The following is a 26900-nucleotide window of genomic DNA, read 5'->3' as shown; positions in this document are numbered from 1 at the left end:
TTTCTGTGTCCTGCAGTGTTCCTCACAATTAGAAGTATTTCTCTTTAAATCTTTTTTAAAATAAGTATTGATTGTTGTTTTGTGTTATTTTCTCAGTTGAAGGAGAAAGATCAATGACCACAGCAAACTGGTATATCCTTCAAGTTCATAACATTTGCAAAGTGCTTCTAGTTCTCCTGTAGTGGTTGTTAGGAAATACTCCACAAAAGAATTTAAAGGTCTTATCCAACTGCATTTTGCTTGATGGACATTAGTTTGAGTTCTGAGTTTTAAACATAGAATCACAAAATGGCCTAGACTGGAATCGTCCTTAAAGATTATCTATTTCCAGGCCCCTGCCATGGCAAAGATACTTTCCACTAGACCAGGTTGCTCACAGCCCCATCCAACCTGAAATCTCTGGGGATGGGGCAGCCTATGCTAGTGCCTCATTACCCTCACAGTAAGGGATTTCTTCCTAACATTAATCCAAACCTACTCACTGTCAGTTTAAAGCCATTTCCTCTTGTCATGATCCATATTTTGTTTAGGCTCCCTTCAGGTACTGGAAGGCCACAATTAAAATACCCCCAAAACTTCTCTTTTCCAAGGCTGAATAATCTCATTTCTCTCAGCCTTTCCTCATTAGGGGAGGTGCTTCATCCCTCTGATCATCTTGGTGGCCCTTTGTGGGCCTTTAGGGCGATGTCCTTCTTGTGCTGGGGACTGCAGAGCTGGATGCAGCACTGCAGGAGGGGTCTCACCAGAGCAGAGCAGAGCAGAGGGCCCTGCTGGCCACACTGCTTTGGGATAGCCAAGATCCAGTTGGCGTTCTGGTCTGTCAGTGCTCACTGCTGGCACATGTGCAGCTTCTCATTCATCAGTCAACACACCCAAGTCCTCCTTGGCAGGGCTGCTCTTGTTCTGTTCATCCCCCAGCCTGTGTTGATACCAAGGGTTGCCCTGACCCAGGTGCAGCTCGTGCTTTGAAAGAAGCACATGTGTTCATTTGATCAGAAGTGAACGTGACTTGTGGCCACTTGTCTGGTTAGTTCTTTTAACTCCATCCTAACTTGTAGTCCTTTCCCTTTCTTTCCTCTGTCACCATGAATATTTTCTAATAGTATTTTGCATGGGACTACCAGTGGGAGTTGTAAGTACCTTTGCAACATAACACTAAAGAATGAATTGACCTAAGTGCACCGTTTTTTACATTTTAATGAATGGTTACACTGCCAGGGTGTCTTATGCAACAGAGAACTGAGTTCCCACAGTAGAACAGGAAGAGTAATTAGAGGATTAGGAGAGGGATCTGCATGACATTAGTCTGAGAAACAAGAATTCTTTGCGTAGTAAAATTGCCATGCAATTGGCATACCACTTCTGTGAGATTGTGTTGGCATGTGTGTGTGTGTGTATGTGTGTATGTGTATATATATATATATGAAAGAGCAACTTAAATACAAGAGCTGATTTCTGCCTTTCTTTACCTCACCAGTCTAGGCCCTGTCTGTACCTGAAGGTCCAAAACCTCAGGTTACTGTTACTTCCCAAAGGGTTTAAAATCTATTTGTGAGGGCTTCATGAACTTTGCTGTATTTACTTTCATAGCTGATTGGGCAGAGATCTGTCAGTCTGTGAAGAGGGAGCTGCAGTAGCTTCTTGTCCTAGGAAATAAGAAACTAAATTCCATCTGCAGATCTGCCTGCATTTGGCACAGACCCAGTTATTCTCACTGTTGTGGTACTCTTACAAAGAGTACCACAACAGTGTTTTTCCAATATCTGTGCATAGGCTTGTAGCATGAGTGACTAATGAGTGTGTTAGGGAGTACTGGAAGAAGTTAACATGGATCAGAAGGTGCCTGCTGCTAACCTGGCAACTGTATGACACTGTCATTGTATAAACCTGCTCTAGTATAAAGGTCTGCATGGGGATAAGTGCTCTGATTCAGAAATCTGCCAACCAGATTTACTGTCACCAGTGGCTATTGGGAAGTAGATAAATTGGCTGCTGGTTTTAGCCTCAGAAAGCACAAAGTAAGAAACCTGGCTACAGCAGCTGCAGCTTAAGTCTCTAATCCTAGTTCTTGCTCTTTCTGTTACTGTTTTTTTGCAGCTTGCCTCATGTTATTGTGCTGTTAGTTTTGTGACAGGGCTGGATAGCGGTGTGAATTGTACCACTACATTTCTCTGTTGTCATCTGTGCTGTGGTTCACCCTAAGAACAGGTGTCAGCTCCTTCTAGTGGAGTGGAACCCTGTTAGGGATGCAGGCAGTTGCCAGAATGCCCTCCAGTGCCCGTACCACTTCCCTCAGTGGGAGTTTGGACAGCTTTTAACACTGCATGCAACTGCTTCACTTGGCAGCATTGAACAACACAAAAGCATGTACAGAAATGCTGTTCTGAGGAAGTGTCAGTCTCTGCAAAAAGTCTTCAGGATAGCTGGGTGCGATGATGCAGCTGGGTAGCAGACAGGAACACTGCAGGCTCCTCAGCCTTCCCTCCAGCTGCAGCCTGCTCTGTTCTCTGGAGTTCATCAGCATAGTTCTGTTAGGTGTCATATAGAAATATGGATTTCCAATAAAAATACCAATATTTACCTAATAATTGAAAGTTTTTTTCATTTCTTTATTTTATAACTATGTTCTTGTCTGATTCAATATTAATATCATTGTACTTCATTAGTCTTCATGGAAGTCTCGATTAGTTTTTTGAGCCACTGTCATATATATTATCAATATAGAAAATAATATTTTAGAAAGTTTGAATTTAGTGTATAATTTAAAATACTTTCAACTTTTCAGTAGAAAGACTATATTTGGGCATAGTAACTTTCTTGGAGCAGCTATAGACATATATTTTGAGAGCTCTGACCCACTGACTCAGAAATCTTTATGGTGCATATGTAGTCAGCCACGTGTAAGCCTTTGCAGAAAGAAGATCAAAATCTGCAGGGTCAAAGACAGAATAGTTTTTTTCCCTTATACAGCTCCTTTCCCTTATTGTAGCTCAGGGTTGCTTACTACATTAGTACACTACCACGTATGCATCAGTGACTCGCTTTCTGTCTCAATTATGTTGTTATTCTGGTGATGTATCACAAGAGAAGGTTATGGAGCAAAAAAAAAAAATAATCCTTTTCTTATCCCACCTATTGTTAATGAGCACCAAAGAATTCTTTGGAGCTTGGGAGAGGCAGTATTTGGGTGAGACTCCAGCTTTTCTTTATTGCTGAAGATAGCTTTGCCAAAGCATTTCACTGTCCTTTTTAACTGCAGTTAAAGGCAACTGCACATCTCTCTGCACTTTACTTAGGCAGAGCAAAGGACAAGATAATCCCCTTAGCCTGTTAAATGCTCCATCCCATCTGGTAGGTGATAATTGCATTGTAAGGGGATTAACACAGTGGGATATGCTTACAGTGTAATGAAAGCTTCACTGTAAGTGTGAAAGTCAGCTGATTGCATTCTAGCACTTGGGGACCCTACATTTACACATATTTTGTAAAAAACATAAAAGACAAGTTTCATCCCAGGAAGGTATGCAGTACCTTTACATGCCATCCTTCACATATTTGTAACAGATTTTACATTTGTTCTGGAACTGAATATCTGAAATCCTCTTGTAGGAGTAGTGCAATAGACTTTTGTTTAGCCAAATGTTTTGAGATCATTCTGTGGAGTACAGCTATATTAAATGCATCCTAGCTGTTAACTACCATTAATCAAAAGTACTATGACTTTGAAATCGTGGGGTTTAATTGTTACCAGTCTAGGAACAGCCATGTTATTTAAACACTGCCTGGAAATCTTGGTCAGTAAAGGTGAAATTTGAATAAGCCACACTGTAAGGATATCACAGTAGTTTTGAGTCAGCGAGGATTTCTGGCTGAAAGTAACTCTTCTTGCAGCCAACCAAAATAAATATTTTGAAATTTCCATTTCAAGCATAAGCCTAAGGTAGTGCAAACTGACTCTTTAAAAAAAAAAGTTTTAAATCCTATGTTTATAAAGTTTATCTAATACTGTTGTGAAGATACTAAAGCTTAAGGTTCAGAGCATTTCATAAGCTGACTGTACCTTAGCTTCCTTACCTTTCAAGATGATAAAGATCCTTGTGAAGATATGTAGGGCAGTAGCTCAGGGTTGACTTTTCACCCTGTTGATTGCACTCTCTCCAGTCTCCCCATATGGTACAAGAAACTGGGCAAGTTGCTCTGTGCTGACCTGCATGTGCTGCTTCAGTGTTTTGAACATTACCCTGTTTGGTTAGAACAGGCCTTGGTTAGTGCACACTGTGCTGGGATAGAGCTTCAGAGTCAGGTGATTAAATGAGAGTCAGGTATAGAAGTATGCACTGTGTGCAGTAGATGCTTTAGTGACATTGTGTGACCTTGCTGCAGGATTAAATTTTCTAATGAATTAAGGTTCTGTGACCAGCTGTGTGGCTGCTGTTTCTCTGGTTTCCATTTCCTGACTTAGCAGCTCTGTGTGCGTGTGCACTTCTGGGAGGAAGGGTAAAATAAAATCTAGTGGGGTTTTATGGGCTGTCTGCAGTAACTTTGCCAGTCTGTGATGAGGTTGTTGAGTGTGTTTAAGCTCAGCCTTCTCTTACTTAATCATGGATCTGAGTGGGGTCAAGTAGAAAGCTGGTTTTCTAAGTTCTGATGATGAGACATGGAAGATTTCAGATTTTTTTTTTTTTTTTCTTATGTCTTTTATTTTTGTTGGTTTTTTTAAGGCGGCTGAGCTCTAAAGAATATTCTTAATTATTTCCTTTTAGGGTGAAAATGTTTACCCGAGGAGAGGAAAACTAGGGAATGTTGCTCTTTTATTTTCTGAAATGTTATAGTTTTATATAAGCTTGGGTGTAAGGTCATGGAACTCAGAAAATAAACATAACAACAACCTTCCAAAAAATGAATGCATGTCCCCTTTCCCCTCCTCAGTTGTTTCTGAAATATGAGTTTATGACATGTGAAAACCCCTCTTTGAAGAACCATTACACTGGCAATATGCAGAAAGTATTTTTAAGAGGAATTTTCAGATATTTAGAAATGGGTTTTTAACAATCCTTCCATGTATTTATTTAAAATACGTACCAACTCTGTAACAAACAAAATCATATATGGTATATAATAAGTTTTCTTCTTGTATAGGTGACAAACAGCATGTTTGGTGCTTCAAGGAAGAAGTTTGTAGAGGGGGTTGATGGTGACTACCATGATGAGAACATGTACTACAGCCAATCATCGATGTTCCCACATCGGTCAGAAAAAGATGTAAGTTGAATAAACTTATTTTTTCTCCTTTTGCTATTGAGGTAATTTCAAGTATGTGAAATTTATGTAAGGAAGGTCTTCGTTTAGCTTTAAGCTGTATGGGGCTGTTTCCAGTGGCAAGTGTTTTAATTTCAGTGAATTTATTCATGTAAACTTCAGCCATATGCTTGTGTTGTTTTTGTGGGGTTTTTTTCATCTTGAAGCATTGCATTTGTAATTTAAATTGAGTTATTGATTATATCTTGTGATTCCATGCAGTGTTTGCAGGTTTTTTGCTGTGTTTTTGTGTTTTACGTGTTCAGACATTTTTAGTCTCTGAAAATGCTTTGTGAAATTTGTTTGCTGAAGTATTCTAAGTTAGGTGTTTCTCGTATTTGGAATGCCACAAAGTTACAAAACTAGTAATTCCTAGTATTTTCCCTTTGGTAATGACAAATTGTATGTTAGAACTGCATTGACCTTACTGAAGCTCTGCTGCTTCTTACCAAAGATGATATTAGGCAGTAAAGTATTTCACTTTATATGGAGTGGCATGGAGAAATGCATGGAGGACTTGAAAGTGTGTCTTGAAGTTCATGTTACCTGTAGGTCAGTAATATCATCTCACGACAGTCTTGAATTTTATATGTGTAGGCAACATATTCTTTGTAATGAAAAAAGCCCCAAAACTGTTCAAATTTAAAAAAAGGTGCAAATGCTTCAAGCCTGCCTCCAAGATGGTCCAGAAATATAGTTAATAGCAGTTGTGCATGTAGTTGTGATAATTTTAGCTGAATTTGAATTCGATTTTCAAGGAGAAGGAGATGCGTTTAGAGACTAAAAGGCCTTTTCAGACGAAATGGAACAACAAAAAAAAAAGTGCATAAATGCAGCTTTCCAATTCAGTTTTATAAATTGATAAGAAATTTCAGGTGAGCCAGCCAGCAAAGGATTAAAGTGTAGTACAGTGTAAACAAAACTAAATGGGCTGCTCTGTTCTCTTTTTGTTGATTACATGTGTACATGTACCCCAGATGCACATAGGCACAATGGAATATTTATGATGTTGAATATACATCCTTTCTCAGGTCACCGAGAGGTGCAGCTAACACTCTCAAAAACAATAGACAGTATTTCTCCAAAGTGATTTAGTACATTAAATCTCCCCTTTTAGATTTAATGCACTGAAGGAAAAATCATTATGGTGCAGTAAGAAAGGTAAAGTGAGATAAATGCTATGCTGCACAGTGTACACAGTGAAAACTGATGGCTTGGCACATTGTTTACACAGTGAACGAGTGGTTCAGTTGCCTACTTTTTCTGTAGGCAGAGTTGCAGAAGTGGATCTTAGAATGGCACTTCAAGAGAAGGAAGGTGGGTGTTCCAGAGACCAGGAATGACAAATAAGAAATCTTGAAAGCTTGTGGGAGAAGTGGCCAAAATGGGGCATAGAAGCCTGATGTAGTTGGCAGAAGAATGCTGTCATTCCAACAAGAAATAGAAGAGTGGATTTGCAACAGCTTTTTAAAAATTTATTTCCAAATTATTTTTAAGGTTCCCCAAGCTCCTGTAGCTTCACTATTGACCATTATGACTTTCTGAATTTATGCTTATGAAATTTTAAACTGTTATATGCTATCCTATTTTTTTATAAATTTATCAAAATAAATCTGTGGTATTAATATTGACTGTACACTATTGTTCACTCATGTATAGCTAAATGCATATTGTGTATTATATGTTCTGTTTGCTGTTTCATTAGGTTCACAATAGATAAGGAGGGTTGGAATGGTTGTTACGTTCTCTTAGTTTCCAGCTCCTTTCACAGCTTTGTAAACCTTTTCCTATCGAAAATAACCATGTTTTCAAATAGTCTTTCAACTAGAATTCAGCAAAAAATGTTGTATATGAAAGCAAAATAAATATATTGACTCTGTTGTTTAGATAACAGTATTGACAGGCTAAAATAAAATTGCTCAGAAGTTTTTCCAAGTAAGCTAATAAAGACAAATGTTCAAAACCCAGATCCAGTTTATGAACACCTGGGGGAAAAATTCCCACATTCTGGATCTTGAAGCACTTTAAATCTTTCTCTCTTCACATCTACTGTGGGAATAAAATAAAAGTAGAAGAAATATCGGGGAAAGAAGCAAATTACTCTTATATTCTCTAAGCAATATGCAGTTTTACTGCAATTTAAATTATTCCTCTTTTTTCATTTTCAGCTTAATTTATATATTTACTGAAAGCAGATAAAATTAGGGCTGCTACTGACCTGTAAAAAAAATAATGAAATGTTAATTTTTTTCTCTCCAGTGTATGATATGTACATATGAGTGCAGAGTCCTTCATTTATGGTTCATATATCTTCTAGAGTTCTTCAAGCTGAAATAGAATGGTTTTGGTGGAAGCCTTTGTGAATGGTCTCTTTAAATACTATTTTTCAGGAAAGGCTAAAGTTTCTTTAATATTTACCTTTATACTGGCTATAGCTAGGTGTTTCTGCTTTTCATTTTGTTTCATTTCTGATCTTGAAAGTTCCTACTTTCCAAGGAACTGTTGCTGCTCATGTGTATGTATACTCCAAGCTGAGGAACATAGGGAATGGTGAAATGTTGTAAGCACGATACGAAAGGAACGACACTCACCAGTCAGATTGTGAAGTGAGCAGAGAAAGAGGAAGTTTATTATGATTTGGGGTTTAAATAGGATTTGGAATTTAATCAAGGATTGGGGGACGATAGGAACACCCCTCTGACCCCAGTGGTCAAACCAGCAGTCCATCACAGAGAGGAATGCAAAAACAATCTACTTTTGTTTATGTTAAATGTGTGAGAAACTTCAGTAGAATTATGTAAACAGGATCAGAAAGCTGAAATCAGGGTGACAGTGAAATCCTCCTAATATTTGGAGTAAAGGCTCTTACTGCAAGCATATTTGTATAAACTTCAAAACTTAGTTTCACTTTATTTTTACAGTAAAGTCAAGCCAAATTTTGTCTTAAATTTCAAAGACTTTTGACATGGGTGAAGAACTAGCAGCAAATAATTTTGGACATCTTAATTTTATTTCAGCCTCAGTGTAGCTAAGAGCTAAAAATTTTCTTATAAATTACTAGCTTTTTCACTACAGAAAGCAGATGTAGATAAACAGGATTGATATGATAATTGAAATGGAAAAGTTGCGTGTTACTCACATGCAGAAATGCTTCCAAGATCATATGGATACTGACTGGATAAGTTATTTTAGGCCCACAATTATGGTTCCTTAGATGAGATTACATCTTGCTCAAGCCATTTTATGCTTCTTTTTTACTAAATAAGTTGCTTTGACTTGAATCATCATGTGCATACTGAGCTAAGTAGGGAAGAGGAACAGAGTAATGCATGGATGCTCTGTCTGTGAATTTTTCTTCATTTGGTCAGTGCATTATAACCAGGTCAATAATCCTTTGGCAAAGAAATTAGGTGTTTTATATTACTTTCAGAACACAGAACTAGTTAGAAGATAGTTTACCTTTTTACTGGCAACAAGTGGAATGCTTGTAATATAAATTGATACAATGCCCTGGGTGTCCACAAAACAATTGAAGAGCTTTCTTGTGGTTAATTTCACCAACTTAATTGAGCTGTCTGTACACTCAACAAAATATTTTTCAGGACATGGTTACCTGTATTTTTATTTGGATAGAGTTTATTTGGTAGAATTTGGTAACTCAAGGCCCTCATGTACTTTTGAAATTACAGTTGTTAAATGAACAAAACAAAAATGCCATGAGCTTTTAAAAAAGATTGGACCAATTCAGTCTGAACTGATTTCTCATGAGAATGTAAGAAGGACTTCACAAGATTTGACCAATCTAGCCCAATCCACTGCAAATGTGTATGTGAGAGTATGAGATCAGGGCATCCTCTGTTGCTCTGAACTGTAGTCATAAATCTGACAGTAGATACACATGTGTTTTAATGAAGGTCTGCCCAATCCGAAAAGTTAGGAGATTTTTTAAATTAACATTTTTTTCAAATCTTGGCCCAGTCCTTTGCTATTCATGATCTTTTCCAGTTGCTCAACAGATAGTAAAATGCTTTTAGTAAGGAAGTAGTAATACTTCTGATTTGTACTTTAATTATGGCAGTTGAGATCCAGTTTGAAGATTAGATTTGTCTCATTGCAATTCTTTATCTAGCTCCCTAGCACTAGGAAGTCATCAGATTTGGATACTGAGTGCAGAAAAATGGGTTATTGATTCTGGGAACCTTCTTTCCAGAGGTTTCTTCTATCCTGAGCTGAAGCATGTCTCTGATGGATGAAATTCAGGAGTTCCTCTGTCATGAGACAATTCCATGAAGGCAAATGTCAGTGGTGCTGATACAACAAAGGGTGGTCAGAGGCCTTTTGATTCCAATAAACTGATTTATAGAACCTTTACTTTGTGTTTTGAAATACTTGGCCTTACAAGGAGACAGTACTTTTACAAGAGAGAAAACCCTGAAGGTTTAGCTTGCTGTTGTGGTTGAGATCCAGAATCTTGCTAAGTTTTGGAAACTAAGTGTGTAAGAGTTAATCAGTTTTCTGGAGACAACTGCTGCTGAACCTCATTAATCCAGATGAATTGCTGACTTGTAGATGCTATTATTCCAGGATTCTGAGGAAACCTATGGTATCTTGTTTCCTAAGGTATCTTTCTTACCTTGGTCATAGTTTTACTTTGGATGCTTCATGTGAAGTTGTATGTATTTAAGAATTCCCATGAACCTCCTTGTGTCAAGAGCAATTGTAGCATTCACACTAAGGCTGGTTGGCTGAATAGAGATACCATACATTAACCTGATGTCTGAATTGTAATTGTAATTGTCTGAATAGTTTTGATCCATTTGTGGAGTGAGAAAAACCCCTAAAGTTTATTTTGAGAACTTGATAGATTAATGTCTTAATTATAAATGGCAAATGAGTATTTTCACATGCATTACTTTGCACATAAATATTCTTGTAGATTTGACTGAATAGTGAGCTGGTTTGCCTTGTTTGCTTTGTGAAACACGTGACTTAGACTTCATCTTTGAAGTGTGAGTGTGAGCAACAGAGTTACTTTTCACTTTCCATAGGAGTGATTAAACATTCCTTGCAGGTGTTACTGAGTACACGATAAGGTTTTTTTAAAAAGAAAAAAACAACAAAATACCAACAAAAGAAAAAACGAAACAAAACCCCTAATGGGAACAAACAAACTTTAAATGTATAAAAATTGCAATGCCATTGACAGTGGCAAAAGTGGCAAATAGTTGGAAGGACTTGCAGGGAATAATATTAGTAACAATTGAAGGAAATTCATCTTTTAATGTGGTTCCATTTCAGAGCCTATCATTATTCTACCTATAGTGTGCATGCATTTTCATGGGAAAGTAATGAACAGTATGCTGAAAGAAGAAAAATTTTCAAATTCAGAATATGCCCTTTACCATGTCACCTATAAGTTTGCACCTGAATGGATTTATCAAACTAATTTTGCTTACAGACAAAAGTGTGTGTTTTATACTGTTTCACACAGTATGCAAGTATGTATCTGAAATATATATATCTGAATATAAGTTAGTTCACATCCATTTACAGTTTGGAATTATGTCACCAGGAAATTAATTTTCCTGTTGATGACTAGTATAATTTTCACTATGATCGTGTTTGTATTTAGGCTCTTTATAGAATAATTGAATGACTGATAGGTGTTCTGTACTTTTCTTTGCTTCATCTTCACTTCATCTAGAAGCTTTATTTTACTGCATCTCCACTTCATGATGTACAATAATTTTTATATGTCAGCTCTAGCTTTTGAAGTGGTGCCTTTAACTAGATTAATTCCATTCATAGTCGCGTACATTTTCTAGAATGTTTTTAGTATTACTAATACCACTCATCTTGAATCTCCGTTACCTTTGCTAGACCAAGTTTGAGTAGACTATTATTGTGACTCAGAGGCTTTCACTGCAAGTCAAGGTTCTGGTAATATAAGCTGAGGTTTTGCTGAGTTTAATTTTTGTTGTTGATCTAAACTGTATGGAAATAATAAAAAAACAAGACAATTTTAAACTGTTCCTTACTTAGATATGACAGAAAAAGGTGTTTAGTAAAGTAGAGATGGAGTAAGTGAGATACCTATACAGCATATTCCTGGTCCATAAGATTTGAGAAATGCTACATTTAATTTGCCTGGAATAAATCTGCAGGATTTTTCATTGATTTTTTTCTTGAGGCTTGTTATCTTTGATATTCTAAGGATGTTATGATATTAAATTATCAGACTTACTGAATTTAATGCTTGGCCTTTATTATGGTTTTCTATAAAGGTTTCTCTACAAGTCATTTTGCAATTAACTTTTCATGTAAAAGTAAGTGGCACAATAGATGTGACGTACTTTGCAGTGTTTCAAAAGAAAATCCTCTTTCTAATAAGCAGCATTCAATAAATATTATTTGCTACTGCTTTTAACTGAATTTAAAAAAATCAGGTAGTACTCAATTGTACAAGACGTTGGATTCTTTTTTTTCTCTTTAAAGTAATAAATCTTCTTTAAACTCTCTTAGGGTTTTTTTAATTATGGAGGTTTTTTACTCCAAATTAGCATTATAAATAAAAGATTTTATGCTGAGGTCTGTAGCATCTTCTCCTTATTACATCATGTACCATCACAGCAATTTTTTAGTTCTCTTAGCAGCTGTGCCTATGGGATATTCTTGTTTGACTTAACTGTTTTGCTTACCTGTCTCAAAGGTGGTAGTACTTTCTTGACTGATGTTTCTAAGAAAGCATAGTGTCTGGTGTGTTGACTTCTATTTTTGAACTTGTGTGCCTATATCATTGTCTTAGAAGGTGTCCTATAACTTTCTACCTCTTTTTTTTTCGCATAGAATTGCAATTTTTCACACCTTGCAACTTGTTCTAGGATTTTACAGTTTGTCAAACATGAATTTTTTTTAGCCTCACCATTTTACTTTCTTTCCTTTCTTAAAAACTACAAGTGTCACTGTTTTATCAGTGTTTAATGAGCATCAGTTTGTTAGGTTGGGAGGGGGATAAAATTGAAATCTCATCTCCCAAGTGTCCCCACTTCAGCATGCTTTGGTTCATGTTGCAGAGCAGTATTAGTGTGAATGAATTTTATTCCTTCAGAATGAAAACAGGTTGGAAGAGCTGCTCCAGCACCGCACCAGACGTAGACCACTCACTAATGAGCATCTAGTCCATGGCATCAAGTGTTTTAGTTAGGAAAGCATACAGGAGCTGGCGGGCCCCCAGAACCAACCTTATTTTAATAAATGTACTTCCCTCTGGCTGCATCACTTGCTGATGCAGATATAACCAGGTTCACAGGCCATATGAATGCTGAGCTGAAGCCACTGCATGTTATTTAAAATGGTTTTTGTTCGCAGTGAGTTCTTCACTAAGAAAGAAGATCTTGTCTTGCTATTTCAGGTCTTCTTGTACGCCAGTGTGGGTGTTTGTTCCTGTAGTTGCTGACTAACAAATACCTGCCCTTTGTTCTTAATATGTGAGTAAAATGTATGCTGAGTTAAGTTTGGATATATTTTCTGATGGTCTCCAGGAGTTGCCTGCTGTAATTTCTTTCTTCATGTGTTCTGCATATATTCAAAAAAATCATAAATACTTTGTGACTTAACAGATAGGAATGCTGCTTTTGATACTTAGTGACTTACCCTGCATGTGTTCTTTCTCATTTCTACCATCTGGATTTGGCCCCAGTATAGACAACTAGCAGATTCAGTTTGTAAGGTTTGTTTGAATTTTACATCTGCCTAGATGATATCAACAAAGCAATTTGCAGTTTATCACTTTACTCTCACGTTGAAAACCCTTGAAATTGCCTTGTGTCTAAGAATCCAGACATTCTTTTCTTTGAAGCCATCCTAAAATTCAGTTCAAGTTCAGACTAATTCACTAAACAAGCAGCTATTTGCTAGAATTAGCATGTTCTGTTGTATTTGGAGGGATTAGGTCAACTAATAACTCTTCTTGCTCCAGGGGAACAATCCAATCAGCTATACCTAGTGTTGGTGAACAGCTAATCAACGAAAAGTGTACAGGGATGGATGTTCCAATATTTAACTTCCCTTAAGATTGCAAAGGGTTTTTTTTCCAAATGTTTAGATTATATGTGCTGTTTCTCAAATTTATTAATACTTTATATTTCTTCAGAAGAATGGAGAACAGTTTATCCTTTTCCTCTTAGAAAAAGGAATGGAAAACTGGTGTCATATGCCTACATTAGTTGCCTTCCTTCTGGGATATGCAAACCCAAATCTCCATCTTTCATAGAGGGTGATGGTGGGAGGTTTTTTTGTGTTTGGGGCTTTTTTGTTTGTTTTTGGTGTTTTTGGTGTTGGTTAGTTGGTTGGGTTTTTTTAGTTCTTACTCTTCCCAAGAGTCTGTGTAGTTTGTCACATTTCTGGTGTGTTGTCTGAAAGTTGATAAAGAAGGATTTAATGGCAGTACTTGGTAATATGTGATTTGTCTAAAGTGGATGTGCTAGAGCAGGAAAACTGCTGCTGACATTTGTAGGGCCTGTTGATATCTGTGTACAAGCATGAAGCCAGCTCTTAGGGCAGTATATTATAATCTTAACATTGGAATCTTACCTGAAGTTTCTATCTGTTCATATATATCTGCTGCTACCTATCCACTCATATCATAAATGATAATACAAAACTCATTTGTTGAGCAGGAAAGGGTCTGGTTGTATGAGGCATGTTTTGCAGAGGAAAAAGGCCTCTGATTTAAGTACATGAGTATTTTTTTTTTTTTCTGTAATGATGGGTCTTATAGCTGCAAGGGTAAAAAACCTGAAAGCTTTTAGATCTTCTGTGCTCTTTGTTGCAAGTAAAATCTGTGTTTATACAGGTAAAGTCATAATTTTTTATTGATATGTAATACACTTCTACAGGTGTTACTGTGCAGATATTTTGGGGAGTTTCTAAAATTTTTTTATGACTTTGAATGAGTTTTCAGTTGTTTTGGTTTTCTTGGTGTAACATAGTGTTGTAAACTTCCAGAGCAAGATAGCACAATATCTCTATGTCTTTAATAACCTCTTATTCTTCTTACATTTTAGATGCTGGCATCACCATCAACATCAGGTCAGCTGTCTCAGTTTGGGGCAAGTTTATACGGGCAACAAAGTAAGAATTCTTTTTATTAATAATATGTTTATTTTTTGCTAAATATATTAGAGTTTGGCACTCTGGAACATGCAGATGGCTTTGTTTTCTGGTCATTTTAAAAATGACAATATGTCTTCTTATGTACAGTTATTTTAAAATACATTTTTGCTTTGCTTAGGATGCATTTTTGCAATGTTTAGTGTGCAAAATGTCATGTTGTCACTTTAACTGCTAAATATCCAAATATAATCATACTATAAAAATTTCCTGTGATTTAACAGGCTCTCTGAAGGAGAACCCAAAGAAAGAAAGCTGAGCCAAAATGAGCCTAGTTCAGAAAACTATGTAAGGAATATTATGCCTTAAATATAACGGATACTTCGTGCTCTACAGGAGCACAGTAAATCTTGTGTACACGCTTGGCAACTTGGACTTGGCAAAGAGCTATGCCATGAAGATGATTGCTTTCTGAATCACTTGTTTTTTCTTTCTGGTACTTTAACGATTTCACGTGTCTGCCAGTCACATAGACATGGCTGCAACAGAAGAGCTCTAGAGCAACAGTCATGGTGTAATACTGACTTGAGGACCAGCATTGAGAACTGAACCTCCTGGTAACTGGGAGGTGCACTCAGGCAGTCTCTCAGAATATCTGAGTTAAATACAGTTCCACAAGTAAAGCTGGTTTGAATATCATCTCTCCTGTATCACTTTATGCTTTTAAATGTTTTCTGCTGTCTTGCTGAGTGCATCTGAGTGCAAGAAGAAATGTCTTCAGAGTACTTTAGAGAGTCTGGACTTTTTTATCTGGACAAACTAAAAGCTTTGTTTGCTAGATGCATGGCCTTCTCAACTTCTTTTGGCTTTCTTCAAAAGGTTTAAAAAATACAGTGGAATTGGGGGGAGGGGTGTTTGTTTTTTGGTGGCAGTATTTTTTTGGATTTTTTTTCCTATCTCTCTGGCTGTTGATGAGTGACCCTATAATATAAACTGCCATTTTATTATGCTACTGAGGTTGATATGAGCAGCTTGTAGCCAGTCTGAGAGTTACGTTTGGCTCTTGTCTTTTAAGTGCTGATTCTGGCATCGTTGAACCTTTTAGACTTTACTGTGTACAGATAGTGAAATAGTTTATTCATTCTGTTTATCACAGTTATTTGTTGTTTATTTTTTAAGGTCATCTTTTTTATCAACTTGGTTTTTCACTCAGTTGGTTACTCTGCCTAGGATGTAATGTGACATGGAGACATACATGCCTAAAACCTTGAAAGTAAATATTATCAGGTGTCAGTTTCTACCAGATCTTGAGAAAAAGGGGAAAGAGACTTTTTTGTTGAAGTCATGGTTATGATTAAAATACTCTTTAGGAAAAACAAAGCTGATCGTGCCTGTGCACTTTTAATGATTGGTAGTTGTCAGGCATTAAGCAAGATGTCATGTTAATGTAATTTGAACTTGACCAGTAGGGAGGAAATCGGCCATTTTATTGGTCTGCCTCCAACATAACCCATGTAGATCTCATCTCAATTAGAAAAGTGGAAAAAGAAAGTGTAAAAAAATAAAAAAGGGTTGGGATTCTTTTTTCCTTTTTTCAGTGCATATTTTGACTGCCCCTCCTTGCCAGGAATATGGTTCTACTTCACTGTAACAACCCTCATCAGTAAAAAATCTAGTTTAAAGAAAGCCAATAAGAAGAAATAACCATCAGTCTAAAACTGGCTTTGCTAAAACAAATGCTTGCACAAAATTAAGTTGAATATCCTAATTGTGTTTTTTGGTGTGCTGTATCTAGTTTGAAAGTGTACGTATTTTTTCTTTACTGTTTTATTTTTGAAATACCATGTAATTGTTAATCAACATGAAATATTATTTATAACACACATTTATGCTCATTGAAGTTATTCTGATGCAGCAAATTGCCAAAATATTTACAGTAAACACTTTGATGTAATCAACTTTTAATGAAATGTTAGGATGCTTGTTAAAGCAAGACACACTATCTCTTAATCTGAATGTATAGAGATTATTCTGAGTGTTACGCACTTGGATTTTATTGCAAACTCCCTGGATTTGTAAATTGTAGGATGGGACACAGATTGCAGTTCATGTAGTGTAAAAGCTGAATGACTGGGAGGTTTCTTCAGACCTTGTCCATGATAAAAATTTGAGCATATGCTGTGTCTGTTCTTCACATACTTAGTATTTAACCACGTCATACATTGGCATATTCAGCTCTTCTGCTGGGGCGTTCTACCATGGAAGAGTGCTGATCCATCAGAATTTTCTTTTGTTTGGTCTGCAAGATAAGGTTTTGAGTTCTGTCAGTCTGCCTCAGCAGCCTCGTGCCAAAGCAGTGGGAACTGTCACAGCCATCTATTTTTATAATGCTAAGTTTGTTATTATTGCCATGTTGCATTAATGACTTTTTCTTCTCTTTAAACATAATTCTGAAACTTCTCAAACACAGAAAAGTGATGTGAGGATGATGAAAAACTTCTAAGTTTTTGGACATTTTGAAACAGGGCAGTAACTGGTTATTTTCTGCTGTTCTCAGTTAAAGTAATTTAATTTTTTACCTTACTGAAGTGCTTGCTTTATTCTGTCACACACAATTGTTTGTGTAGAAGATACTTTTGATCACGTTGTTAAAGCCATTCTGTATGTTTTTAAAAGCTAATAGAGGGCTGTTAAAATTCTGCTTGCTTTCTTTTCTAATAAGGTCAAACTTGATCACAGACACTGAAGTACCATTGCCATAAAGAAGCAACTTGAACTGTAAAGAGAGAATTGGCCTCAAACGTTGCTTTGGTTGTCCTAAAACAAGTGCTATTGTTAATTAAAGATCCATCACTTTTTTTTTTTCAGAGATTTGCTTGACTTTTAGCAAGGCAAATCAGTGTTCTAAATGCTGATCAAATTATTTATTCAAAATACTGTACTTATTTATTCAAAAATAATTAGAGTATTTCTTGAGTGCAGTAACTGATTTTCCTAAAATGCTTTTGAGAGAATTTGTAGATTTTCATGTCCTTGTCAAAAACCTCGAAATTCAACCCTCCATCTACAGTGTATGTCTCAAAGGAAACAAAATTTTCTGATTTCAGAGAAATTCCTTAAAGAACCTTTCCAGAGTTAAACAGAAATGGGGCTAAATTTGATGATTGAGTTTCTACTATCCAAACAAGGACTTAATTTTTACACTGCACTTTCCTTCAGTCTTTATTTACACTTTTTTGTGCATTGTCAGCATAAATTGTTTCCATCTATACCTGATGGAGAAGACCTTGTTCCTGATTGCTCTATATCTCCACCCCTCTGAATTTTTTTTCAATAGGTGCACTAGGCCTTCCAATGAGGGGAATGAGCAACAATACCCCTCAGTTAAATCGCAGCTTATCACAAGGCACTCAGTTACCGAGCCACGTAACGCCAACAACAGGGGTACCAACAATGTCACTTCACACGCCTCCATCTCCGAGCAGGTATTTATCGATAGCCGATGTTTCTGCCATTGTGTCTTTCTGCAGAGCTCTTGTTAAATGTTCTGCATATTTTACAGTCTGAGAAATTAAAAAAGAAAAGTAGTTTCTGTGGACCACTGCCTGTGTTAGAGAAATAATACCATAAAAAAGTAAGGATTTACTGTAAGACAGTATTTTATTTTTCTGTGTAAAGGACAAATTGCTGGCAAATTCTGCTTCAGAATGTAAGTTGTTATTTGATTGTACAGTTAAAATTTTGCTGTCATGTTGTGCACTGCATAAGAATATAAACATAGTAGGTCTGAAGTGCTCATTAGAAAAGAGCTTTTTGTATATATAATACTTAAGTATCATATGTAACACCTTTTCATATGTATAATACTTAAGTATTTATCTAAACCTGATGAAGGACTTGGTTAGCATGTAATGGGTCATTTGTTATTTCAGAAGAAATCCAGAACTGCATTAATTATGGAGAATAATCCAAACATGCTGTTTGGTCACTAAGCTCAAATTAAGTTGCAACAGCTTGCCAAATACTGTTGTACAGATTCATCTCTGTGGATGGTTTTTCTCTTTCAGGGGGATATTGCCTATGAATCCTAGGAATATGATGAACCACTCCCAGGTTGGTCAGGGCATTGGAATTCCCAGCAGGACAAACAGCATGAGCAGTTCAGGGTTAGGCAGCCCCAACAGAAGCTCTCCAAGCATAATATGTATGCCAAAGCAGCAACCCTCTCGACAACCTTTTACTGTGAACAGGTAAGGCTCTTTAACTGGACCATCCCTGTACAGCAATAGACATGCTGCTCTGGAATTGTAATTTTTATCCATTAGAATAAATCTTGAAACCTTCATCATGTACTCATGTCTGGGCAATAAACTTTGAAGCTCCTTGTAATATTCTTGTAAGGTCTTTGTGGCCTTTAAAGCTGAGTTCTCTTTCTGACCATTAAATTTCTGATGTGTCTGCTTTAAAGTATGTGATTTTTCTCATGTATTCCCAAGTTTATTTCTGAAACATGCCCTGAATTTTCAGCATATGCATCTGTTTTAAAATTGTTTATCTAGGACTTTGGGAAGCAGTAAGGCAAAATTTAAAAACATAATAGTTATTCTGGAAGACTAGTAAACTGATTCAGACACAGTAAGGATCTGGTATTTTACTTCTTTAAATTCTGGAATGATACAGAGAACTGGCTTGCCATTTTTTAAAGGATTTAGTGCTCAGTTGGATGCCAAAAGTTTCTCAATTGCTTCTTCTCTTTTTCTAACTCTGGGAAGGATACTAACTTCATAAATCATTAGGCTTTAATTGTTATGGTGCTGTTATGTTATGCTTCATTCATATTGATAAACTTGTAGTAAGCACTGTCTTAATTCTAATTATTTGATGTGTGTAGTCACAGGTTAGCATGGCTGACTGCTTTTGAAACTCAGTTCCATTACCTCATGATCTCTGTGTTCCCAGTTAAGTCCCTTTTCTTCCGTCAGGCCCTTACTTAGAGGAGTGATGATTAAGATGGAGCACAAACTAACTCATGGTGGTCAGGTACCACCTCTAACTCACCTCTAATCTAGTATTTTACAAAATAGATAAAGTGAAGACTAACATCACAGTTATCTGAATCTTAATCAGAATGTTTAGTTCTGTAGTTTCACGTTAATATAGGCATACAGATACTGTTCTCAAGCACAGTAAGTAGTGATCCACTAATAGCAGTTTGTGGTCCTGGAGCATGAAAAGTCTTTGTGATTTGCCTCTGATTACATAGAATTTGCCTTTTCTATCCTGTCTAGTGACAAGTAGAGCTGATAATTTTAAAATATTTTAAATTATTTTAATATTTTAAAGTATTTTTGAAAATAAAATAGTTATTTTAAATTATTTTTTGAAATTTGGTATCACAAACAGATGAAATAATAATATACTTAAACTTTGTGTAGAAGACAATGATATCAGATATTGATACTTGTATACAAAGTACTTGTTTAAATATCTTTCAGCTGTAGGGTAGATAATGATATCCCTGTGTCTAGGAACATTTGAATTAAAATGCTTATCTTTCACTGCTTGCATTTCTCACTTTCAATAAGCTACAAGTATTACAAATTGAGACGGAAATATCTCTGAAACAATGACTGGCTCTTATTCCACAGTTTATTAACTATGGAAGTATAGTAGTAGTACATATCCAATGGCTAATTGAGGTGTTTAACAAAATTTTGAAATTATTCTTGGGGAAAAGAATTTATAGTTTTTACTTGTCAGGTGCATGAATCATAATTCATGACTTTCAACAAGCACTTTCTGAATAGTTGCTTAGTTGAAGCAATGAAAGTTTTTAGGTTAGGTTTTTGAACATGAAGCATTTGAAGGTATTTCAAATTAGAGTTAAATGTTTCAGATTTGTAACTGTAAGAAGTTTGCATAGTTAAAATTTCTACTAAGAAACCATTTCATATTTCTGTTTATGGAAACTTCCAAAATAGCAGTTTCTGTCCAGTTACAGGGGAAAAGTGGATGTTGTGATTTCCCACAGGGCAGACATTCAGAATTTCACTCAGCTGGGGACCTACCTTTGGGCTTCTCAACATCTCTGGCTCCCACGGGATGAAATGGGTTATTTGTGAAGGTGTCTGTGCAACCACAGTGGTCCTGTATTTTATTTAGATGTATTCAAACATTTTTGCTTGACTATCTGAAATTTTAGCTCGTGTCCTTGTGTGAGAGAGACCATCCCTCTACTCACAGTTAGCACCATTTGTTCATGGTCATGATTGCACACCGTAACTGTTCAGCTTATAAATGAGTCATGACAAACTTGGTCATTTGCATGATCCAGCTTCCCACCGGCCAATGAACAGCTTACATCTGACTTTTAACTACTGCATTCAATGCTGCTTCATTTTTGTATATGAAATTACTGAGTAATGATCACATTAGTCATAACTTGTTTGTTGAGAGATGTCTTAATACACAGTGGCTATTAAAAGACTAAGCTATTTTGAAGTCAGTCCATTTGACCTGATTGAGCAGAGCCTGTTGCTGCTGCTCAGGTGTTTTCAGAAAATAATTAAAAACCAACTTTAGGCTAATATGGGTTGCTTAGGCATGAAATCCTTTCAATTTTTTTCACCCTTAGTATCTTCCACTAGAAATACTAAGTATATATATAACCTTTTGTCTGACTTCCTGGATTTTTTTCACAGTATGTCTGGATTTGGGATGAACAGGAATCAGGCATTTGGAATGAATAACTCCTTATCAAGTAACATTTTTAATGGAACAGGTGAGTTTACTCTCTTAAATATTGACCTTAAACTACAGTAGAGATTTTTTTCTTTAATAGGTCTAGTTAAAAATAATTTTTTTTCTGTTGGAGTGCAACTTTCTAATAATTTTTGTATGTTCCAAAGAAACGCTGCTCCAAGAGCAGTGGTAGATAACTGGTACTACTTTATAGCAGTGGATTTTAATACTTTTGAAGACAAAGTGAAAGTAGTTGTGTAGTATATTTACTGTACATCATGTGCCTATAGATTATACTTATTCAGTTAGAAAAGCAAAACAGCTCTCGAACTTGAAAAGGGTATTGGAGGAGAAAATCCTTATTCTATGAAAACATTAGGTATGTAAAGGCAGTGGGAAAGCTTTTCTTTTAATCTCAAACTCCTTTTGAACAGCTGGTTTATCACGTGATCCTTTCAGTCAGTTGTTTAAGTTGTGATTTTTCTCTGGGAGTTACTCTTCCCCTGAATTTAATGAACTAGAGAGGGGAAAATATCTTCATCCATAAATTATTTAGGTTGGTGTGTGCTGGTGTTTCTGTTTGTGGCTGCGTATGTGAAGCAACCTGAGGTGCTGGTGATGTCACAAGAGCGGAAGGGTTTGAGCATTCCCTGGGACATGGTGACATTTTTATAGAGCTGCAGCTCCGGCCTCACTGTCTAGCATTTCCTGCTGCAAATCAAAAAGTGTTCCTATGTAACTTGTACGGCATTGGATTTCCAGCTGTTTCAGCTTTATCTTACCTAAGGACAATAGAGCTCTTTGATGCTGCTGCTAATATGGGTTATTCTCTCAAATTTGTTCTTGATAGTTCTTCAAATTTAGAACAGATTTAAAACAAATTTAAATACCTATCCTAGACCTATAATTTTGATTGTTTGCCTGTATTTTACATGTTCAAGAGGAGGAGACCTTACTAAATGCTGTTGACTAGCTGTCAATTGAAAGCAAACTTCAAACATACTGATGCTCTTTATGGTAGTCTTGTAACACAAAGGCTGTAGTTATTTGTAATAATTACAGAATGAGAAAAAAGATCAGCTTGAAAGAAAATATGTCCTACATTTATTTTGCTCATAATGAAGTCTTTGAAAAACAATACATAAGGGAGTTAAAAATACCTGTTTTTATTGTAGATGGAAGTGAAAATGTGACAGGACTGGACCTCTCAGATTTTCCAGCACTAGCAGACAGAAACAGAAGGGAAGGAAGTGGCAATCCAACTCCATTAATAAACCCTTTAGCTGGAAGGGCACCCTATGGTAAGACCATACTTTTGAAAGCTCTTCAAATGAAACAAAATTTGCTTGATTCACATTTTGCTGTTCTTAAGCCAAGAGACAGTCTTTTCAAAAATGCCAGACATGTGAGCTGCTAAGAATCATTTCTCATTTTTAAAAATGAATAATTGATACCTGTGATTGGAGACTCCTTTTCAGAAGTATTAGAACTCACCTGGTTTAGTTTTACTGTCAGTAGGGATTGTTGGGGTTTTTGGTCTGTATGGTATGATTCCTCTGAACCTGCTCACTCTAGCGATTTCTTAGGTAATAGGTTTTATTCAAATAGGTTTTATTCAAATTGCATGTGTAGAACAGCTGTTGATGTCTGAGTAAAAAATTGTGGGAATAGTATTTTATTAGGAGAGGTGTTACTGTGTAAAAAGTCATGACCTGGAAACATACTGTAAACTTCTGCTGTTTACTGATAGTATTTGCTGTTGTACTGTTCAGTGTCACCCTTAAGATGAAAATCAGATTTTGAAAAATAATGTGTAAGCATCAATTACTGTCACTCAGGTTCCAAGTATGTGTCATATAATTCTTGCTGTACAGGTTAAAAAATAATAAAAGAAAAAACCTTTAGTTGGACACAAATCTTATTATTTGGGTCTTGAAAAAATTCAGGTAAGCTTAGGGTGAGGCACAAAACTTTCTTTCTGTTACTGCTTTAGTAGATTTTGTTACGCATGTTGTTGCATCAGCTACTATAAAAAATTGCTTTAATAACAGTAAGTTATTTTTGTGACACTTGTCAAATTTTGAACCAAAAATAACCTAGTGTTTTCTAACTATAAAACGCTAGTGTTTTTCAGAGATAGCTCCAACTTTAATTGGACAAAATAGATACCACATTATCAAGAGCAAAGTAGCCTCATGGATTTGGCATAACCAGGGCCCTCTGCATAAGATAGCTGTGAGAGAGAGTTAAACTTGTTAAATTGAATTGTTAAACACAGGAAAACAGTGACTTCTCCAGATAAAGATATGCAAAACTCACACCAAGCATGAGTGGAGAATTATTACAGCTAGAGCCTTATGTAAGATTTTGTCCAACATAAAATGGCTTGGGTTGGAAGGAACCTTTAAGACCATCTAGTTCCAGCTCTGAAAAAATAGACAGTATGTCTTATTTGAAGTGAAAGAATGCGAAAAATTGATAGAAGATAGGAGGGAGATGTACTTCCACCACGGAGCTTGAATTCAGTATTAAACAGCGCTACAGCATAAAAATATCTGTAATTGCTCTTGTGCTTACACCATTTCCTCATTTTGGTGTTAGCATAGCTGTTTGCATGACTGCATGATAAACCATGAAATAAAGTTCTCTGAAGAGCTACCCTGAGCATCTGCTTAGTGCAGCAGATGTGTACGGAGGTAGAAACAATCAAAAAATGAAAATGTGAAATACATTGGATGTTGTCTTCCAGCACAAAATGTGGACAACACTTTTGATTGTGGACAAGAAAGAGAAGGTTTGAAACAGAGCAGAGACCTACTTTACTCATGCTTAGTTATTCAGGAAAATTATGTTTCAAATAACTTTTAGATGGAACAAGAGTATCCATTAAAGTTAATTCATTATCAATTTTATTCATCCAGTGGAAGAAATTGTAATAACTCTGGATGAAAAGGCTGAACAGCAGAAACAAGATAAATGCAGTGTTGGCTTTTTTTTTCTTAAATAAAGGAACTTTGATCTCTAATTCCAGAACACTGGAGAAAGTCATACGTTGTTATCTACTGACCCATTTTAGTCCTGTCCATCTACTAAGAATCTTCGAAAAATAGGACCTAGACTTCCTTCTGTCTTCTGTTCCTCTAGTGCAGTCTTCTTTGCAACCAAATCACTGTATTTGACTAGACTCAGCAAAGTCTAGTCACCCTTGGGTGTGTGGTGCAGTGGCTTTTTTGGTTTGGTTTTAACTGGCATTAAAAAAGAAATTCTAGTTCAGTTGTCAGAATCCATGTTCCAGTGTGACTGGGCTGGTTTTTTTTGTAAATAAGGGTCAGAGCGCTGAGAGTTGGGGGCTAAATGTTTTCAGTTTTCATACTGAAAGTAAGAGTCATTTTTATGTCTCAGGCAAGTATTTCATTGTTGACATGTTCTGCTGCAAGTTAGCTGGTTGTCCTTTGAGAATACATGCTTCTGAAGAGATTATGCAAAAAAATTCTTCATGCACTTAGTGGACAGAGAAAAAAGGTATTATACTTTTAAAAGCAGTACATCCTTCATTAGTGGATTTACCTAAATACAGCTTTAACAATGCCTGTAAAGATTATTTGATTACTTAGATGTGTCAAACAGGTGTAGTGGATATGTCTATGAATATAACCTGGAGTGTTTGTCAGCTCACACTTAAATAAGAGGCTTTAGTCTAATATGTGTGGATGTTTTGAATAAATATGCTTTGTTTTGCTTTACCTGTTTGTTAAGTCATTGCTATACAGCTTGCACGTAATGAAAGTGGACAGTAAGCAAGATCAATGTAAGAATTTTTTTTTTTACTTAGCAGTCATTTAATGTCATTCTTGCTTTCATTTTGATGATAGTTGGAATGGTAACAAAACCAGCAAGTGAGCAGTCCCAGGACTTTTCAATACACAATGAAGATTTTCCAGCATTACCAGGCTCCAGCTACAAAGATCCAACATCAAGTAATGATGACAATAAATCTGTAAGCAAACCTTAAATCTTCTCTTATTACCAGTGTTCGTACTTATTTTGATGATTATATTTTAAAATGGTCAGTGATCATGTTTGTAATAAGAGATTTTAAAATTTACTCCTCTAAATCAATGAGAGATTTTATATAAGCAGCATTTGAAATGTAACTATGTAAATGGAATTTCTCAGCAAGGTTTTTGGTCCAAACGGTCACCCTTCTTGGACATGTCAAAACTTACTTTTGAGAATTGGTAATATTTTTAAAGTTTGCAATTTGCAATATTTTTTCTGTCAATTGTAGCTCATTTTTTTGGTACTGGTGCCTCTCATCAGTGGTAGTAATCCACACATTATAAGATTTTTCGTCAAAGTTGTCCAGTCTGTTAAAAGTTAAGTGGTCCAATATCACTTTAAGGTAAGAGGCTTGATGGAGCTATAGACTCAGAGGGAAAAAGCTCTTTAAATAGTGAGCATTGATGACTATATATTGTATACTAGTGAGGTACTAGCATTGTATACTAGTGAGGTACTTTGTATCTTAAGTATTGATGTAATTATTGTGCATTAGATATATAGCTTAGAGCATAAGATTATGAGCTTTTCCTCATTGTTTATTCTGAAAGCTTTGCAATAAAAAATGCTGTTTTATGCAAATGAAAGGTGAATAAAGCATGGGTGCAGGGGACATTTCCCTACAGGATTTGACAAAATGTTCTAGTTTCTGATTGCTTTACTACTTCTAATTGCAAAAAATATGTTAATGACTGTAGCATAAATACTGGTGAATAAATAGTAGACATGACTAAAAAATCATGTAAGAACTAAAAAATGAACTGTTCAGAAAAAGGGACATGAGGAAGTCTGGCCCCCACGTGTTGTGGGCAGTTTTATCATGAGGAAGATGTTCTGATACAGTTAGTACTGTGTACAGGAAGGAGAGAGAGAGTAAATGTGATTAATTGTATAACTGTAGACTTGTTATAAAGAATATTAAAGAGTAAGAAATTATACATATGGCAAATACATTTTGTCAGTTTATAGGTTCCTGGAGAATAGTCATTTTTCTTACCAGAAGTAGTCTGGCATAGTGTTTACACCAGACATAGTGTTTACATGTCTTTCCTGATAGCTGCAAATTTGCCAATTAGGTGTTGCTTGCACCTGAAATTGGCTTGAGTATTATCTGTTACTGTGTCATGGAGTGTTATGCAGGAGCAAGACTATGGGGAAAATCCATGATGTGGTAAGTTCAAAAGAACCTGTAGTCACAGGCACTTGGGATTCCCCTGTGTATTCCAACTCGAGTGTAAAATAATTTATTTTTTTAAACTGCAAACTTTTAGCCTATTAATAGTAATTCTGTATGACAGGTATACTTTGGAAAATGGTAGATAGTACGTAAGGTTTGTCAGCAGAACTCAGGGGCTGCAGCTTGATGCCATTTATTGGAGTGACTTGATGTGCTGGCTTGAGAGTGTTTGACTGAATGATATGGTCAATAAGTACTTCCCTTTTGGTTCATTTTCATCATACCAACTCTGCAAATTATTTTAATAGAATTTGAGTACATCAGGCAAGACATCATCCAGCACAGATGGGCCCAAGTTTCCTGGAGATAAAAGTTCAACTACGCAAAACAACAACCAGCAGAAAAAAGGGATCCAGGTGTTACCTGATGGTATGTGTCATTCCAGTTTTTCTGCTTTAAATGTTTTGACAGGCATTTAGATCACTTTGTTGATTCCTCCAGTTCTTAAAAGGAA

General features: G+C 36.0%; 1 protein-coding gene across 1 annotated transcript in view; it reads left to right on the top strand.

Moving 5' to 3' along the window:
- Positions 1–26900, top strand: part of CNOT2 (CCR4-NOT transcription complex subunit 2) — an 83661-nt gene that overhangs the window by 44978 nt on the left and 11783 nt on the right. The window contains exons 2-9 of the mRNA XM_083858733.1: positions 5140–5262; positions 14364–14430; positions 17747–17894; positions 18477–18659; positions 21111–21190; positions 22326–22451; positions 25023–25147; positions 26695–26815. Of these exons, the coding sequence (XP_083714859.1) occupies positions 5152–5262; positions 14364–14430; positions 17747–17894; positions 18477–18659; positions 21111–21190; positions 22326–22451; positions 25023–25147; positions 26695–26815 (961 nt within the window). The 5' untranslated portion in view covers positions 5140–5151. The remainder of the gene's footprint in view (positions 1–5139; positions 5263–14363; positions 14431–17746; positions 17895–18476; positions 18660–21110; positions 21191–22325; positions 22452–25022; positions 25148–26694; positions 26816–26900) is intronic.

Source organism: Zosterops lateralis (genome assembly GCF_965231275.1).
Source record: "Zosterops lateralis genome assembly, chromosome: 4".
Taxonomy (NCBI): Eukaryota; Metazoa; Chordata; class Aves; order Passeriformes; family Zosteropidae; genus Zosterops; species Zosterops lateralis.
The sequence above is the reverse complement of the archived record's forward strand: the minus strand, read 5'-3'. Positions and strand labels throughout refer to the sequence as shown.